The following is a 19,774-nucleotide window of genomic DNA, read 5'->3' as shown; positions in this document are numbered from 1 at the left end:
AATAGCACTCACGATTGAAGGTAATATATTAGCATGGATTGAGGATTGGTCAATAGACGGAAATCAGAAACTATGAATAAACATGTCATTTTCAGATTGGTAGGCTACAACTAGTGCCACAATAATCGGCTATTTACAACCTACATCAATAATTTATATAAGGGGACCAAGTATGTTTCCAGGTTTGCTTGTGGTACACATTTGGGTGGAAATTAAGTTGTGAGCAGGATGCAAAGAGGTTTCAAAGGAATATAGATAGGTTCAGTGTTTGGACATGAAGGTGGCAAATGGACTATAAATGTGGAAAGGTGTGAAATTATCCACTTTGGTAGGAAGAATGGGGTGAGGCAATATAAGATAAAGGGTACAATTCTAAAGGGGGTACAGGAAAAGAGAGAGTATATTACACAAATTGTTGAAGGTGCTGAGCAGGCTGAGAAAGTAGTTAAAAAGTCTCATGGGATGGGATCCTGCACTTTATAATTAGAGGCATAGTACAAAGCGAGGAAGTTATGATGAACCTGTATAAAACACTGGTTCAGCCTCTACTGGAATAGTCCAATTCTGGGCACTGTGTTTCAGGAAGTATGTGAAGGCTTTAGAGAGGGTGCATAAAAAAATTATAAGAATGACCCCATGCATGAGGGGCTTCAGTTACTTGAATAGATTGGAGAAGCTGGGGTTGTTCTCTTTAGAGAAGATAAGGTTGAGTGGAGATTTGATGGAGGTGTTCAAAATCATGGGCGCTTTAGTCAGAGTAGATTGAGAAATTGAGGGGACAGAAAAATTGTTCCCATTGGCAAAAAGAGTTGATTGAGAACTAGAGAACACCAATTTAAAATGATTGGCAAAAGAACCAGAAGTGACATGAGGAAAAGCTTCTTTACACAGCGCATGAGTGGTCTGGAACGCACTGCCTGAGAGTGTGGTGGAGGCAGATTCAATTGTGGTTTTCAAAAGGAAACTGAATAAGCACCTAAAGAGAAAAAAATGTAGCTGGGGAAAGGGAGGAGTGGAAGTGGGATTATCTAAACTGCTCTTGCAAAGAGCTGACATGGACGGAACAGACCAAATGGAATCTTTCTGTGCTGTAACCATTCTGATTCTGTGGTCGGGAGGAAATGGTCATGGTACAGGACAGTGAACATCTTGTAAAAATTGCAGTACGACTGGGAGAGCAGTGGCAATCTTGGGAAGGATATAGTGGAGAAGGAAAAGTTAGAACCAGGAAGTACTGCAAATGTGTTTGTGAGAGTTAAGATTGACATCAACCATACTGGGGAAAAGCAGTAATATACTTAGGATCTAAATGGTGGGAAGCAAAATGGTGACCTTGGGTAGGATAGGAACAGCATTGAGGAAAGGAGCAGCAAAGAGGCCTGGATGCAATCAGGCAGATCTTGTCTGTGGCCTTTTCCTTTAAAAATGTATTCTCCCTTTTTGAATATTTTTCATTCAGGTGAATGCTTAAATGAAAGACTCACTTTATTCCTTATCTTTGAAATATATTCAAGCTCCTGGAATTGGGACCTCAGTCTCATCCAAATATCCAACAAACTTCATTCCATTAGTGGTCAAATCCAGGAATGGAACTATAAGTGGTGGGCAACCTGTAGCCCACATGTGGCCCATCAGGGTTCTGAATGTGGCCCATGAGACATTTTGTTGACTGTTGCCCACATACAGGGCTGCCAGATTCAGCTGGTTTCTGTCCATGTAGCTTTTTTCCTACCAGTATTACTAAAGGGTCATATGGACTCGAAACGTCAACTCTTTTCTTCTCCACCGATGCTGCCAGACCTGCTGAGTTTTTCCAGGTAATTCTGTTTTTGTTACTAAAGTGATATGCACACAAAGCAAGGCCATGTGAAGTGAGGCAGATGCTGATTGCACACAACATTGTGAGAGCTGTGCCCAATCCGTGTCCAATCAAAGCACTGTTATGGTTCAATTGGCACACCTTGCAAATTCTTATTCATGGCGCCATGGTTAGTGCACATGCCTGATTTTAATATCTTGCGGCCCACTGAGATGGGGGGGGGGGGTGGAGGGAGGGGGCATTCGTGCAGCCCACTCACTAGCCTAGGTTGCCCACCATGGAACTAAAATCTTCTGAACCAAGAGTAAGCCTACTAACTAATCCCAGCTGACTTTGAAATGCAAAAATAGCGCCAACAAGTTATTAGTGCAGCATCCTCAAACAAAAATTAACCCGTTGCACTGAGGAATAGGGATACACTAGAATCTCTAACGCCGAATAATAGTTATTGTCCCTCGATTGTGTCTTTATTTTCCTGTTCAGCCCTTCTTGCAGTTTGGTCGATGGCCTGCAGGGACAGTTTTTCTGGAGGTTGTGACTGAAGGAAGCTGTTCTCCTCTGGAGACTGTGCAGTGGTTTGTGTGTGAGTTCCTCTCTGTGTGTCTGAGGGGAATGCGCAGCGACAGGAAGGAAGGCGGGCAGGCGGTAAAAAGCAGCTCGAGGAGACCGGGAGCCGAGCCACAGGTTAGTTTCTTTCTCCTCTCACTCCTCACGTCCACCTTCAGCCTGGAAGGAGCGGTGCCTCATGCGAAGGGAGGCCGGGGCGGTGGGCGGCAGCTGCTTTAAACTGTCGGCCGGGTCGATCGGTAACGGTTGTGAGCGCCTAGGCCCCGGCCGGACCCCGCCGCCGCCGCTGCTGTGACGGAGCCATCGCTCCCCCGGCTCCCGCACGTTTACAACATTCCTGCTCCTTTACTTCCTAGCGCACAAGTTAATGTTTTTGTTGTAAAAGCTGAACTTGAAATGGTGCGGTTTAAGGAGAGCACCGAGCAGAACAGAAACTGATATGAGAGGGTTGGTTTTTTTTTACTTTTTGGATAAAACCACAGCCAGCGGGGTTGACATGGGAGGAGTGAGTGTTGAAGTTAGTGGGGTAGCAGGGGTCAAATTATTTCAGAGTACTGCCTCAATTAATGCCCCACTCCTAAAACTGATACTAAGTAAAATAAATCAACAAGGAGGAGGAAGACCCGGGCACATTTTCACATCTAATTTATTTATATGGTGATTTGTTCCTATTGATCTTATAAACGTGTTCTATGTTGAAATATCAGTGCCAATGATCAGGGATTTGAGACTAGGGTACAGGATGACAGGACTCAAGGGTTTCTAACGATTATTTCTTTTATTTTTGGCCAGTTGTCTGCTATTTGTTCTTTTCATAGGCGTTAGGTGCCCTCCTGTACTTTGTCCATGTGGTTGCTGTTTGTAGATGAGGCTAGATTGAGTATCAGCAGACTGTTTGACTGCTGCTGCATAACATCCAAACCTAATTCTGGCCACAATCAGTGTTCACACAAAGGTGATTCCTGGCAGATCTCACTGCCTCATGATCAGGAGACAGAACCCTGTTCGATTCTCTTCCTTCTAACTGAACGTGCTGGAAGAAATTTAATATTTCTACAAGATTTTTTTTGTTTGTTCATGCAATATGGGCATTGCTGGCAAGGCCAGTATTTATTGCCTATCCCCAATTGGCCTTGAGAAGCCACTACTACAGTCCATGTGGTGTAAGTACAACCATAATGTTAGCGAGTTCCAAGATTTCGAACATAACATAAGAAATAGGAGCAGGAGTAGATCTTTCAGCTCCTCAAGCCTGCTCCACCATTCAATAAAATCATGGCTGATCTGACTGTAGCCTCATCTCCTGTCTACCCCACGTAATCCTTGCCTCCCTTGTAGTTCAAAAATCTGCCCATTCAGGCTTGAATACATTCAGTGACCCAGTCTCCTCTCCTGGCTTGGTAAAGAATTCCAAAGATTAACAACCATTGAGAGAATTCCTCCTCATCTCTGTCTTAAGTGGGAAACCCTGCATTCGGAAACTATGCCCCCCAGTCCTAGATTCCCCCATAAGGGGAAACATTCTCTCAGCATCTGCCCTGTCAAGTTCCCTCATAATCTTATGTTTCAATAAGATCACCTCTCATTCTTCTTAACTCCAATGAGTGTAGGCCCAACCTCATAAAACAACCCCTTTGTCCCAGGAATCAACCTAGTGAACTTCTCTGAACTGCTTCCAATACAAGTATATTCCTCCTTTTAAATAGGGAGAGCAAAACTGAATGCAATGCACGAGGTGTGATCTCAACAACAGCTTGTGCAGTGGTAACAAAACTTCCCTCCTTTCTTGAATACAGGTATATATCTGGTTTTCTAAACTGCTGGGACCTGTACAGAATCTAGGGAGTTTTCGAAGATTACAACCAGTGCACCCACTACCTCTGCAGCCACTTCTTTTAAGGCCCAAGGATGCAGGCCATCGGGTCCAGGGGACTGTCAACCTTTAGTCCCATTAGTTTTCCCAGTACTTTTTCTCTAGTGAAAGTGATTGTTTTAGGTTCCTCCCTTCGTTTTGCCTCTTGATTTTCTACTATTCTTGGGATGCTTTTATTGTCTTCCATCATGAAAATTGATGTAAAATAATTGTCCAAAATCTCTACTATTTCTTTGTTATTAAATATTAATTCCCCAGACTCATCCTCAAAAGGACCAATGTTTGCGTGAGCTAGTCTCTTCCTTTCTATATACTCAGGAGATCCTATTGTCTGTTTTTATAATTCTTGCTAGTTTACTCTAATTCTAATTTCTCCCTTTTTTTAGTCATCTGCCAACAAGTTTGAAGGTGGAGAGGACATTAAATCCAGCAGGAAGCTTGCCTGCCGTCCACCTGCCCACCTTGCCCCCACCACAGTTGTACCAGCTGCGAATGTTGTTGAGCAGCCTGGCTGCCAGTTGGCCAATTGAGGCCCTTAATGATCAATTAACCAGTGGCAGGGGAGACCCATACAGAGCGGCCAGCCCAGCAGGTTTCCCTGCATGAGCTGGTGGGTAGTTGGACTTCCTGGGCCCATTGGTGGGGCCTCATCCCCCATGGCTTCTCAAACCCCGGCCCTATCCCCCTTGCCGATCCCCAAACACTTAAAAAGTTTCAGCCCAGTACAGTTCACCGCCTGAGTGCAATACTAGCAGTGGCCACTCCTCCCAGCTACTGTTTGGCCAGTAGCTCTTTTTCTTTAATTCATTCATAGAATGTGGGCTTCGCTGGCCGGGCCAGCATTTATTGCCCATCCCTAGTTGCCCTTGCGAAGGTGGTGGTGAGCTGCCTTCTTGAACCGCTGCAGTCCATGTGGTGTAGTTACACCCACAGTGCTGTTAGGCGGGGAGTTACAGGGCTGAGTTTGTTGTTTCCGGTGCCTAGGTTGATGCCAGGTGGTCCGTCTGGTTTCATTCCTTTTTTGTGACTTTGTAGCAGTTTGTTACAACTGAGTGGCCTCTAGGCCATTTCAGAGGGCATTTAAGAGTCAACTACATTGCTGTGGGTCTGGAATCACATGTAGGCCAGACAGGTAAGGACAACAGATTTCCTTCCCTAAAGGACATTAGCGAACTAGGGTTTTTACAACAATTGACAATGGTTTCCTGGTCATCATTAGACTTTTAATTCCAGATTTTTTTTTATTGAATTCAATTTCCACCATCTGCCATGGCGGGATTCCAACCCGGGAACCCAGGGCATTACCCTGAGTCTCTGGATTACTAGTCTAGTGACAAAACCACTATGCCATCGCCTCTTTGAGGCGGGACTGTTAAATGACTGCAGGTAGCCATTCTTTCCTTGGGCAGGCACCCCCTTCTCCCAAACTTTGTAGCTGGGGTGGGAACGCGGGGACCATGGTGATCCATATAATTCAGTCCTATGAGATTATTGATTAATCCTGGCTTGTTGCACGTTACCACATCTAAAATGGCTTGCTCCCCTGTTGGTTTCACACCATATTGTTCTAGGAAACTGTGTATCAGGAATACACTATATGAACTCAACCTCAATTTTGCCTTTGTCAATTTGATTTGTCCAATCTATATGAAGGTTAAAATTGCCAAGATTATTACAGTATCTTTCTTACACGTCCCCTTTATTTCTTGATTTTTACTTTGTCCTACAGTGTAGCTACTGCTGTGAGGCCTATAGACAACTCTCACCAGTGACTTCTTTCCCTAGCTTTTCTTATCTCCACCCAAACTGATTCTACATCTTGATCTTTGGACATAGCAACAATGAAGGTATGGCGATATATTTCCTAGTAAGGATGGTGTGTGGCTTGGAGGGATACTTGCAGGTAGTGGTGTTCCCATGCATTTGTTCCAGTTGTTCTTCTAATTAGTAGAGATTCTGGGTTTGGAAGGCACTGTCGAAGAAACTTAGGTGAATCACTGCAATGCATCTTATCGATGGTACACACTGCTGCCACTGTGTCCTGCTGGTGGATGGCATGTTGATCAAAGGGACCGATTTGTCCTGGATGGTGCCAAGCTTCTTGAGTGTTGTTGGAGCTGCACTCATCCAGACAACTTAGAATTATTCCATCACACTCATGACTTGTGTTTTGTAGATGGTGGACAGGTTTTGGGGAGTCAGCAAGTTATATACTCAATGCAGAATTTCCAACCACTGACCTATTATAGTCACAGTATTTATGTATCTGATCCAGTTAATTTTCTGGTCAGTGGATCCTCAGGATGTTGATGTTGAGGGATTCAGCGATGGCAATGCCATTGAATGTTAAAGGTAGATGGTTGGGTTCTCTCTTGTTGGAGATGGTCATTACCACCCACATGTGTGGCATGAATCAAAGTCAGAGGGAGCAAGCCTGAGGGAAATGGAGATCAGATAAAAGCCGGAGACCGACCGGAGATAAAAGCAGCAGCAGTGAGTCAGCAGGAGTCAGACGGAGCACTGGGAGTACAAAGCAACAAAAAAATCAACAGAGAACAGCTGGTAGGTGATTGGTTGTTTGGAGAGCCCCGAGGTGAGCACATAGCCGAAGGAGTTAGGGGACAGAGCAGAGTGAACGTGAGCATCAAGGAGAAAGATTTTAAAAAACCTCAAAGCATTGTCAGCACAAGGGAGGGTGCTGACTGGTGAGGTTGTCTTTCATAAGTTCTTAGATTACTTCTGTTAAGTTCAGTTAGTCTAATAAAATTCCCCAGGTGTCAGTGTTGGGACCCTTGCTCTTCCTGATATATATTAGTGACCTAGACTGTGGTGTTCAGGGCATGATTTCCAAATTTGCAGATGATGCAAAGATTAGAAATATTGTCAACTGTGATGGGGATAGTCTTGAACTTCAAAAGGACATAGGCATGTTGGTGGATTGGGCAGACAAGTGACAGAAGAAGATCAATGCAGAGAAGTAAGAGGTGATTCATTTTGGCAGGAAGAATATGGAGAGATAGTACAAAATAAAGGGAGAAACTCTAAAGGAGGTGCAGGAACAGAGGGACCTTGGTGTATATGTGCATAAGTCATTGAAGATGGCAGGGCATGTTGAGAGAGCAGTTAATAAAGCATATAGTATCTTAGGCTTTATTAATAGGGGCATTGAGTACAAGAGTAAGGAGGTTATGTAGAACTTGTATAAGACACTAGTTAAGCCTTATCTGGAGTACTGCATCCAGTTTTGGATGCCATACTTGAGGAAGGATGTGTGACAAAAGTGTAATAATTTTCATAATATTTTTCTAGTTTATTGTGAATAAGGTTTATAGGTGTAAGTATAGGTGGTTCTGTCTCTGTGATTTAATTACATTTGGAGTGAAATAGACTGCAAGCTTGAAATCATCAAAAGAAGCTAGGCGTAGAAAGGTGCTTCAAAAGCTAATGAGTAAACATGGATCCTGGCTTAGCATGTAAGGCGTGAAGGGAATTTGCATTTTTAGATAAGAGAAGTTGTTGGAATTCAAAGGGATGTTAGTCTGTTTACAACTAGCCAGATAAGCAAGGCTAAGGAGTGTATTTATTTTTCCCAAAGGTTACTGACAATATTGGCAACATGAAAGTTTTTATATTATGAGGAAGATACAGTTTCAAAGACATATGGAACAATAGAATTTACATATTAAAGTGAGAGAAACATATAAAGGAGAATGAAAGGCTATGTGAGGAGGGGGCCATGTAACATCTAACAGGATTGTGTGAAATAGCCTTCAAGAAGCCTCCAGCCTTTTGTGCATAAATCTGCTATGTAATGTAACTGAAGTTAGGGAAGCCATTTGGAATTTCATTTTCAAGTGGGTACTGTGTTAACTTGCTGGTTTTGTTTTAAATCTAAAACCTATTTTAGACTGTTGCCTTAAAGAGGGTGTGTAACTGGGAGTCAGGTTAATTAGGAATTTTAAGAGTTATTATAGTAAGCAATTTGTAGTCTTTACGTATTTGTTTTAAATATTTTATTTTGTTAATAAATATTCTAATTTAATTTTTAAGACCTAAAGGTCTTGGTGAACTCATTACTTCTGAATTCAGTGCTCACATCTTCTCATAATAAATACAAATTGCAAAACCATTGTGATAGCACAACCAAGCTTCCCTTGTGAATTTGGTCCGCCTGACACACATCATCTGCCACGTCTTAACAGGATGTGAAGGTATTAGAGAGAGTACAGAGGAGATTAAAATGATTCCAGGGATGAAGAACTGTACCTATGAGGATAGATTGGAGAGGTTGGTACTGTTTTCATTGGAGAAAAGACTGAGAGGAGACCTGATAGAGGTATTCAAAATCCTGAGGGGTATGGACAGGGTAAATAGTGAGAAACTCTTCCCACTCAGGAGGACATCAAGAAGTAGAGGGCACAGATTCAAAATAACTGTCAGAGGGAGAAAAAGTGATGAGGAAAAAAATTTTCACCGAGGGTGGTTGGAGTCTGGAACAAACTTCCTGAGAGGGTGGTGGAGGCAGGTTCGATCAAGGTATTCAAAAGGGAATTGGATTGCTCTCTGAAAAGAGAGAATGTGCAAGGCTGTGGGGACAAGGCAGGGGAATGGGACTAGGTAGAATGCTCTTTCAGAGAACCAGTGCAGACCGGATGAGCCGAATGGCCTCCTGCTGCACTATAAAGATTCTGTGAAACCACCAAGTCTTATAGGTTTCTTACAAAACTAAATTAAACCTTTATAAATAGAAAAAATGAGCTTAAGTACATATGTAAGTTTATAAATTACTACTATGTTGACTCCTAGCTCCCCTAGTTAATCTAACTCCCAGTTACACCTCCGTTAAGGCAACAGTAAAACACACAGATTTTAAAAGACCCAGGCAAAGTAACACGATACCCTGAATAGTCTAATTCAAAGTGAGCTTTCGTTACTTGAGTTCTTACAGACAGCAACTGGAGGCTTTTCACAATTGTTATGTCTTAGAATGCCTTCTCTTACACACAACCTCATTTCCTTTATGCAGGTTTCTTCCTTTTTAATGTAAGTCCCATTGTCCCAATATGACTCTTCAACTCTACTTTTCTAATAATAAAAATCTTTCATAGCGCCAAATTTATCAGTAAACTTTGGGGAAAATAAACACACCGTTTGGCTTCTTCTGGCTGCGTGTAATATTTCACCACCTCTTTTGAAATTCAAATTACTCTGGTTTATCTAAAAATGCAAATGTTCCCTTTACACCTCACATTCTAAAACTTCAGCCATGTTTACCTAGTTAGCATTTCAAACCTGGCTTCTGACACTTCAGCCCGTAACTTCTGCGCTTCCCAGCGTCGAACTTGGGGGTACCCCAAAGATATGCTGGAGAATTGCTCTGGCAAGTTCACAGAAAAGGGTTTGCACGGCAATTGCCCAGAAGTGCAAACTTCCTCTGGACAATTGCGCTGCGCTGGGAACCATCGGAAAATGCGATTTAAATTGCAAACTACTACCAATAGTGGTTATACCAATAGCTATTCAGAAAAAGTTATAAGAATTAAAACCTCTTCTAACTTCAGAGTAACTATTATAAAGACCCAGACCAACCCCACGGGACACTCTTCCCTCGCCCTCCCACCCCGACATCAGACACCCTCCCACTCCACCCCGACATTGGACACCCTCCCCCTTCCGCCCCGACATCAGACACCCTCCCCCCCACACCCCCGACATCGAACACTCTTTCCCCCGCCCCCACCCCGTAACCCCAAACCCCCACATCCTATCGACTTACCTTAGACACTCACCTTCCCCTGGCCTGTCAATTTCCCTGGCCCTGCAAAGGTATCTGTTTTACGGCAGGGAGTGCTGTAAAAAAGGGGGCGTGCCCTCCTTGAATACACTGGAGCTACACTTTGCTGGGACCTGCGAGGATTCTTTCGGTGCAGGCCCCAAGCAGCTCCAGCAAACTGAAGTGTCAACATAATTTTCAAGATCAGGTAAGTAGGTATTTATTCCTTCTAATTTCTGCAGGCTAGCACTTTCCAACGCCAGTCGGAGGTTATGGTCCAATAAAATCTTCAGACCAGCTGTATTAAATTCAATTAAGTCCCACACACAGACACATACTATTCCTACCTTAATAAATTCCAATAACATTATGAAAATTATTATATATTCCTAACAACTTCCCACCCCCCACCCCAGTAATGTCCTGTCTCTGTACTTCCTTAAAACCTATTAGATCTTTAGCTTGCTGGATTCTCACAAATGCTGTCTAACCTGCTGAGCATTTCCAGCATTCTCTGATATAATTTCAGATTTCTGGCATCTGCACTATTTTGTTTTTATTCAAATAAATTGGCATAGACTGGGAATCAAACCCAAGGTGTTACAATATTTATGACAGCTGCTCATTGGATAAATTTATTGACTCATTGAAGGAGTTTTTAGTTTTTATATTTTAGTTTTGGTGTCTTAAGTTAATAACGGAGTAGTTCATGAAATGGTAACACCCAAATCCTCCAGTAATGAGTAAAGCTCTTGTTGAATGGCAGTATCATGTTCTTCACTAAGATTGTATCACATGAATTTTACAATTTTTCTTTTGCCATGTCATTCTGATGAGCTCATTCTGAGCAATACTGCTATGTATGATTGCACTAATGACAAAATAATAATCTAATTCAAGATTCTGTGTTGCAGTTATAATGCATTAGAGCAAAACTCATTTGTTTCAAAGCCTGTTCACCATTTATAAGGACAAGTCAGGAGTGTGATGGAATACTATCCACTTGCCTGGCTGGGTGCAGCTCCAACAACACTCGAGAAACCCAACACCATCTAGGACAAAGCAGCCTGCTTGATTAGTACCCATCCACCACCTTAGACATTTACTCCTGCCATCACTGGCGCACAGTGTGTGTCATCCACAAGATGCACTGCAGCAACTCCCAAGTGTCCTTCAAAAGCACCTTTCCAACATGCTATCTCTACCATCTAGAATAATGGGCAGTAGATGCATGAGAACCATCTGCAAGTTCCCTCCAAGTCGCTCACCAACCTGACTTAGAACAATATCACCACTCCTTCACTTTCGCTGGGTCAAAATCCTGGAACTCCCTCCCTAATGGCACTGAGGGTGTACCTCCACCACAGGGATTGCAGCGGTTCAAGAAGGTAGCTCACTACCACCTTCTCAAGGGTAATTAGGGATGGGCAATAAATGCTGGTCTTGCTGGTAATTCTCACAACTCAATAATGAATATGAGCAAAAAGGGCACCATGCAGTTAATATAATGGTCTTGGTAATGAATAAGCTTCTTGAGGGTCTGTTATGGAATAAAATTAGTACTTACTTGGAAAGATTGATTTAGTTAGGGATTGGAGGAAGTTACAAAATACAACCACCATAGGAACCACGTGTCCTCTCATGCTATTCTAAAGAAAAATGCTAAAATGTGAAATGTTTGCCAGAAGTGTCACATTTTTCCTTTTATCCACTTGGTTGTCCCCTCTATTAGTTTTCTACCTTTTCCCCTCCATTTTCTCCCTACCAGTGCTGAAGACTGGAGTAAAGTTGTGTGTGTCCTGGACCCTCTCTGAGGGGCTATTGTTAATTTCTGAGCCTAAACAGTAGCTAATTGCCTTTTCATTGAGGGATGCTGAGATGACAAGTGAGATCAAGTAAATCAGCACAGATAGACAAAGAAATTGAACTTGGGACTTTCAGACCGATACAGTTCATTGCTAAAATAATAGCTTGTATTTACATAATATCTTTAGCATAGCAAAATTTTTCAAGGTAATTCACAGAGGTGAAGAAAGATGTCAAGCGATAAGAAAATAATTAGAGGAAGTGAGCGAAGACATGATCATCGGCAGGTTTTGAGGTGACTTTTGAAGAAGGTAAAAGAAGTAGAAAGGGAAGGGCTTTAGGCTAGCAGCTCCGAAAGGTGGAGCAAAAGGGCTGAATGCCCTTCACTGAAAGAAGAGCTTGCGAGGGGAACATGCAAAGTAGGCCAGAGGAATGGAGAGCACATGCTGGCACCCAGGACTGCAAGAGGTCACAAAAGTACCAGGGGTCATGGCTATGAGGATTATGAATTCATTGTGTCCTGAGATTAGCCAGTGGTTGTTGACCAGGAAAAAGGATGATAAAAGAGCAGGATGCTGGTGGCAAAGTTTTGAACAAGTGTTGGTAGTCTGACAAGCAAAGTATTGAAGGAGTTGAGGCTGGGAACATCTACTGCATTGATAAGGGTTCCAGTGGCAGTGTGGGATGGATAAGGAAGGGGATGCATGGTGTTACAGAGTTGGAAACAGTTGCTCTCATTGATGGATAGGATATGGGATTTGAAACTCAGATCATGGTCATAGAAGGCAATGAGGTTGCATAGCGTCAGATTTGGTGAGCGGGCAGGAAAAAGAATTGATGTGCCCGAATACAGAAGTTTTGGCAGGGGCAGAACAAGATCAGACTTTTTACAAAAACATGTGTATTGCAGTTTAGTAGAAGGACTTGTCTTTAACATTCACCGACAGGGAAAAACACTCAAGGCAAGCTGTCTCTTAAGTTGTGTATTTAAATAGAGTCATGCATGTGCTACTGTTCACACGAAGTCAGAGGACCACTGTTTTAGAAGCACAGGAAAATTATGCACAATTTAATCATGATGAATTGTAGCTTTGTTTAGTAGGCTTTTGAAGTCATGTGGTTTAATGGCTGTAAGTAAGCACCAGGATTATCTACATCATGATTGGCTAGATCTGTCAAAACTATGCTTTTTTAAAAAAAAGAGTGTCCTTAAGAACTGGATAAACTTTTTAGTGCCTAACTATTAATGTTGGTCCCATTAATTGTTCCTTCATCACAATAGAATAATTGTGCTTGAAGAGTTAAGATCAAACCTTGTACACTGTAACCTCTCCATGCTTGGGACCGAGGCATTTCTGGGTTTCAGAATTTTCTGGATTGTAGAATAATGTTAGAATGCCTAACCAAAAGTGCGTGAACTGTATATAAATACCTGAGACATTAAACCTGCCCAAACACGAGTTAAGACATGAAAGTTTTCAAATCCATTCATTTGAAAATATGGGCTGATGCACTAATGCACAGGGGCCCAGAATAAAATTGAGCATCGTCAACAATTAAACAATATAATCCTTTATAAATGTTCTCGGAGGCTTGAAAATCCCAGTGTGTGCATAGTATACTTTGAAGACACTTGCAGTTATTTTTATTTCTTACCTAATCTATGCCCTCTACACCAGAACTTTCCAAACTGTTTTCCAATGTGATCCCATTTTAACACACAATAATCATCCCCTCTCCCCATACATATATACTGTAATAAGCCCCCACCCCACCTAACCTTTTGGTCTAGTAACCAATGCCTGTGAGGCTGTGTGGTCAGCCCAGAGTAAGGAGCCTATAAAACAGGCAGACCAAGAACAGAAACACAGCAAGGTTTGAAGCCACCACTCACCTTCTCAGCTCAGCCTCATGGCAGTTTTTCCTGCACTCCAGACGCTTAATTCAGTGACTTGAGTTACACTACCCTGCCTCTGCCTGTGTCAGTCAGCACACAAACATCCCAGGCCCACTTCACACTCACCGCTAAAAGTGTTTTCAAAGTTTAAAGAGCACTTTGGGCTCACTGTCCATCCCTTGCTGTTTGGCAGCATCGATATAGTGGGCCCAAGACTGTTGCAGCACAGCAAGTGATGAGTCTGAGAGTTGCGTGGCCAGCTGAAAAAATTCCGGACAACTGGGTGCTTCCGGATTTCGGAGTTCAGAACTGGAGAGGTTATTGTGTATATCCGAACACACTAGTATATAATATTATTCAAGGGTTGAGTGTTGAGTTTTAAGTGTTTATTTAAAGGAGTCAGTGCCTTTTACACTAAAAGGCTGTGGATGCTGGAGATCTGAAATAAAAGCAAAGTGCTGGAAATATTTTGAAAAAGCGCCATATTCGACTTGCATAGAAACTAGGAGCAGGAGTAGGTCATTCAGCCCTTCGAGCCTACTCCGCCATTCAATATGATCATGGATGATCCTCTATCTCAACACCATACTCCCAATCTCTCCATACCCCTTGATGCCTTTAGAGCCTAGAAATCTATTTCCTCCTTAAATATATTCAGTGACTTGGTCTCCGTAGGTCTCTGTGCTAGAGAATTCCACAGTCTCGCCACCCTCTGAGTGAAAAAGTTTCTCCTCATCCCAATCCGAAGTGGCCTACCCTGGATCCCGAGGTTGTGACCCCTTGTTCTAGACCCCCTAGCCAGAGGATACATCATCGCTGCATCCAGGCTGTTCATCCTTGTCAGAATTTTATACATTTCAATGCGATCCCCTCTCATTCTTCTAAACTCCAGTGAATACAGGCCGAGTCGGCCCAATCTCTCCACATACGACAAACCTGCCATCCCAGGAATCAGTCTGGTGAACCTTCACTGCACTCCCGCTTTGGCATGTATATCCTTTCTTGGGTGAAGAGACCAAAACTGCACACAATACTCCAGGTGTGGTCTCACCACGGCCCTGTACAACTACAATAAGACATCCTTGCTCTTGTACTGAAGTCCTCTCGCAATGAAGGCCAACATACCATTTTGCCGCCTTAGCTGCTTGCTGTACCTGCATGCTTGCTTTCAGTGATTGTTGTGCAAGGACACCCAGGCCCCTTTGTACATCAACATTTCCCAATCAATCACCATTTAAATAATACTCTGCTATTCCGTTTTTCCTACCAAAGTGAATAACTTCACACTTATTCACGTTGTACTGCATCTGCCATGTATTTGCCCACTCACTCAACTTGACTAAATCACCTTAAAGCCTCTTAACATGCTCCTCACCACTCAAATTCCCACCTAGTTTTGTGTCGCCAGCAAACTTGGAAATATTACATTTGGTTCCCTCATCCAAATCATTGATATATATTGTGAATAGCTGGGGCCTAGGCACTGATCCCTGTGGTACTGCACTAGTCACTGCCTGCCATTCCAAAAAGGACCTATTTATTCCTTCACTCTGTCTCCAATTCTCAATCTATGCCAATATATTACCCCCAATCCCATGTATTTTAATTTTACACATTAACCTCTTATGTGAGACTTTATCAAAAGCTTTCTGAAAATCCAAATACACCTCATCCACTGGTTCTCCCATATCTATTCTGCTAGTTACTTGAAACTTTAACTCTGTTTCTCTCTCCACAGATGTTGCCAGACCTGCTGAGTATTTCCGGCACTTTTTTTTTATTTCAGATTTCCAGCATCCACAGTATATTGCTTTTAATGTTTAATTCACTGCCACTTTCCATCCAGGGTTGCCTACCTTGAAGAGATTCTGCTCTTCTCTCCAATGGGATTTCCGTTTCTTTCTTTCAATTTGTTCAAGTAAAAATGAACTTTTTCCAATTTTTTGTCATGATGCTGACTCCTGCTTTCATGTAGAAGTTTGTGCTATGCAATCCACTTAGATGGAAATTCAGTGCTACATGGTGAATAACTTTTTGATGTAAGCAAAATTTTACCAGTTCATAGCTTACTTCAAACTTGATACTGATAGGACATTTCTCTTCACCACACTTGTAGCTTTAAACAACTTTTGGTTCTACAAGATAGAAAGATAGCACTGAGTATTTTCTAATGGATGATGATCCAGGAACTGTAGAGGAGCAGAGAAAACTAGGAATCCAAGTACAGAAATCACTAAGTGGATAGGTACAGAAAATAATTATAAAGGCGAATGGAATATTGACCATTATCACAAAGGAGTTGAAATACTGTGATCAATCCTGAGTACCATACCTCAGGAAGGATATATTGGTTTGTAGCAGATATTCACCAGAGTGATACAGGGATTAATAGGCTTAAATTATAAGGACGTGTTGCAAAGACTAGGCTTGTATTTTCTTGAGTATAGAAGATTAAGAGGTGGCCTAATTGAGGTGTTTAAGGCATTGATAGGGTAGATAGAGAGAAATTATTTCTGGTGGGGAAGTCTAGAACAAGGATGCATAATCTTAAATTTAGAACTAGGCCATCAGTGTGATACCATGAAGCCTGGTGGGAATCCAGCACTCCCCTCCCAAAAAGCTGCTGAGGCCCGGTTAATGAAAATTTTAAAACTGAGATTGATAGATTTCTGTTAGGCAATGGTTGTAAGGGTTGTGGAATCAAGGCAACTAGATGGAGTTAAGATACAGAACAACCATGATATAATTGAATGGTGGAACAGGCTTGAAGGGCTGAATGACCTACTCCATTTCCTGTGTTCATAGTATATTGCAAAAAGTTAGCTTATTCACTGTATTCTCTGTATTCATTAAGGGCAAACATCTTGGGCTGATGATTTTAAATGTTTTGAAAAGTTTTGTTCTACACTTGCTGTCAGACTCTGCTTAGTGTTAGGAAAAGCTCAGACAAAATTTCCATTCTTATTGTTCTCTAGAAAGAACATGCATAGGCATCAGGTGAGTAAAGAATTGGGTTCAGCTGTGAAAATCCCCATAGTCTAAAAATCTGCTGACAGTCACTGTACAGGCTCACATATAAAGAATGACCATATGGACAGGCTAGCAAAGGATGACCTCTGCTCATGAACTTACATTACACCAGGATTCACTGGTGTGGGGAGTGGTCAGAAATTTTTTAAAAGATTTATTTTACAGAAAGATCAAAATTAATCATCTTGTTCAAAATTACAGGCTCGTATATTTAGTGAACTGAAATGGAGGAAAGGACGAGTTTTCCCAGAAGGAGCAAAGAGGTGGTCATCAACAAGGAAGAAGCTAACTCTTGGAGGAGCACTCTGTACCAAGAAAATCATTTTGCACCTGGAAGCTACTCAAAAGGTTTTAATAAAAGAACAGAAACCCCAAAGCAAAGGGAAGTGCAAGAGAACTATGGTACCAGCCCAAGGAAAGGCACTCAACTGATCATGACCAGCCCAAATGCACTGATAAGAGCAGGTTACAATACAGGGACACGGTCCACTGATGGACGCAAGGAAAAAGGTAGAAAATGGCACTCTGGTGAGAAGCAGGGTTCTCCAGTTCAGAACACAGAAAGGAAATGGAGGGACAATGCTTTTGAGTTGAAGTATAAATCTCCAGCTAAGGACCTTGAGTACAATAAAACAGAACAGAACTACAAGACTCAAAGCAGTGGTGATAAAGTCAAGAATGCTAGAAAACAGCTTCGCAAGGAATATGTAAGTGATGAAATGTCTGGAAAGCAAACAGAAGGTATGTTTCTTTTTTGGATTGTTTATATCAGTTATTTTGTCCTTTCCTGTAAGTGCCCAGTTACTCTTCCCTCTCAATTCATGTTTAGTAGCCCTGGTTTCCAGAATTTGAAAACCATATTATAATTTAATCCTTCCTTTGAAGCCAAGTGAATACTGCTGATGAAGAGGCAACCAAAGATTTAGCAACATGCCCAATTGTAGAAATGTCACATGTTTGACACTATGAAGTGTTAGCAATCACTTTCACGAATAAAATTATGAGCAGGATGATGTTTGAAGAAATATTTATTAACCAAGTTTTTGGACATGATGAATTTTATACATTTCTAATAAGATTGTATCAAAATAATCTGATGAACAAGAGCCAAATGGTAATTTCATATGTTAGAAAATATGTTTTTTAATGCTGTTATCTCATTGAACAAATCTGAAAACAAAACTCCAAAAATCTGTTGCTATTAGCAACATGCAATATTTACAAATGAATGGAAATACGAATTTAAACTTTATAATTTCCCCAAATGTTCCATGCACCTACATGGACCACAAAGGAAAAAAGCTTACATACCCTTTCTTAAGATTCACTTTGAGTGTTAATTTTCATACTGTTTAATGGATTTCCTCACTTAATAATGTGATTGAAAACTAATTGATTTGGTACAGTATGTCATCCTGTATTTAAAGAAAACTTGAGCATTATAATGTAAGACTTAACTGCAAATGTACCAAAATCTATGCCCTGCTCATTTCAACCAATGCCACCAAGACAAACTATCTGGTCATATACCTCTTTGCTATTTGTGGTGCTTGCTGTGCAAATTGGCAACCACACTATGCTTCAAAAATAACTTGTTGACTGTGAAGTGCTTTGGGAAGTCATGAAATGTGCTGTATAAATGCAAGTTCTTTCTAGCTTTAGAGGAGGAAGTGGTAAAATACCAGGCTTCCTCTGAAATCCCACTAGTTCCATTCAGTATATAATTTAAGTGCTATGACACGAATCAGGCATACTTGTAGTTTGGTAGCTGAAAATGGACCCCACAGTGCCATAGCTAAACTACAGTCAGTGAGAGTTTGGAGAATGTCATAACCACAAGGGAGCAACTGAAAGTCAAAATTTGTAATATGGACATAGATACGTAGATCAGACTGGCCCTTGACTCTTCAGCAGGGCAGTAACATGCTATTCCAAAATCCCTTTGCTCCTGTGAGGCAGGCTCCCAGTAATGCCATGAATACAATTATTAAAAAGATGCCCATCTCCAGGATCACGCAGGTTTGGGGCCATTTCAAATTGATGGGTGGGACCCCTGCACTGCCTCAGTTTTGGCAGTACATTTGAACTTCTGAAATTTCAAGACCATCCAAGATGCTGATCACTGAGCATGATAAAATGTGCTTTCTCTTCAGGATTTGCCTTTCATTTATCTGTGCCTCTGATACATATAAACATACAAAATAGGAGCAGAAGTAGGCCATTCAACCCCTTGAGCTTGCTCCACCATTCATTAAGATCATGGCTGGTCTGTTTGTGTTTCAAATTCCACATTCTCATGTACTCCCGATAGCCTTTGATTTCCTTGTCTAACAAGAATCTATCAATCTCTGCCTTAAAAATATTCAATGAACCAGCCTCCACCGCCTTCTGAGGCAGTGTGTTCCAAAGTCGCACAACCCTTTGAGAGAAAAAAATTCTCCTCATCTCTGTCCTATAAGGGCAACCCCTAATTTTAAAACAGTGCCCCCTAGTTCTGGACTCACCCACAAGAGGAAACATCCTTTCCACGCCCACCTTGTCAGTATTGTTCAGGATCTTATATACTTCAATCAAGACACTCCTCACTCTTCTAAACTGCAGTGGAAACAAGCCCAGTCTGTCTAGCCTTTCCTCATAAGTCAACCTGCTCATTCCACGTATCAACCTAGTAAACCTCCTCTGAACTGCCTCCAATGCATTTACATCCATCCTTAAATAAGGAGACCAAAACTGCGCACACTATTCGAGATATGGTTTTACCAATGCCCTGTATGACTGAAGCGTGACACCCTTACTTTTATGTTCAATTCCTCTCGCAATGAAGGATAGCATTCCATTAGCCACCTTAATTACTTGCTGTACCTGCATACTAACTTTATGTGACTCATGCATGAGAACACCTAGACCCCTCTGCAGTTAGGAATTCTGCAGCCGTTCTCTGTTTAAGTAATATTCTGCTTTTTTATTGTTCCTGCCAAAGTGAATAACTTCACATTTTCCCACATTATA

The 19,774-nt window shown here is 41.8% G+C and overlaps 1 protein-coding gene across 1 annotated transcript in view; it reads left to right on the top strand.

Annotated features, from left to right (window-relative positions):
- Nucleotides 1-2,307: 2,307 nt before the first annotated feature.
- The window catches only part of LOC144696604 (terminal uridylyltransferase 7-like), a 102,385-nt gene continuing 84,918 nt past the window's right edge, over nucleotides 2,308-19,774 (top strand). The window contains exons 1-2 of the mRNA XM_078568102.1: nucleotides 2,308-2,503; nucleotides 16,967-17,506. Coding sequence (XP_078424228.1) covers nucleotides 16,990-17,506 — 517 coding nt within the window. The 5' untranslated portion in view covers nucleotides 2,308-2,503; nucleotides 16,967-16,989. The remainder of the gene's footprint in view (nucleotides 2,504-16,966; nucleotides 17,507-19,774) is intronic.

This window comes from Cetorhinus maximus, chromosome 2 (assembly GCF_964194155.1).
Source record: "Cetorhinus maximus chromosome 2, sCetMax3.hap1.1, whole genome shotgun sequence".
NCBI lineage: Eukaryota > Metazoa > Chordata > Chondrichthyes > Lamniformes > Cetorhinidae > Cetorhinus > Cetorhinus maximus.
The sequence above is the reverse complement of the archived record's forward strand: the minus strand, read 5'-3'. Positions and strand labels throughout refer to the sequence as shown.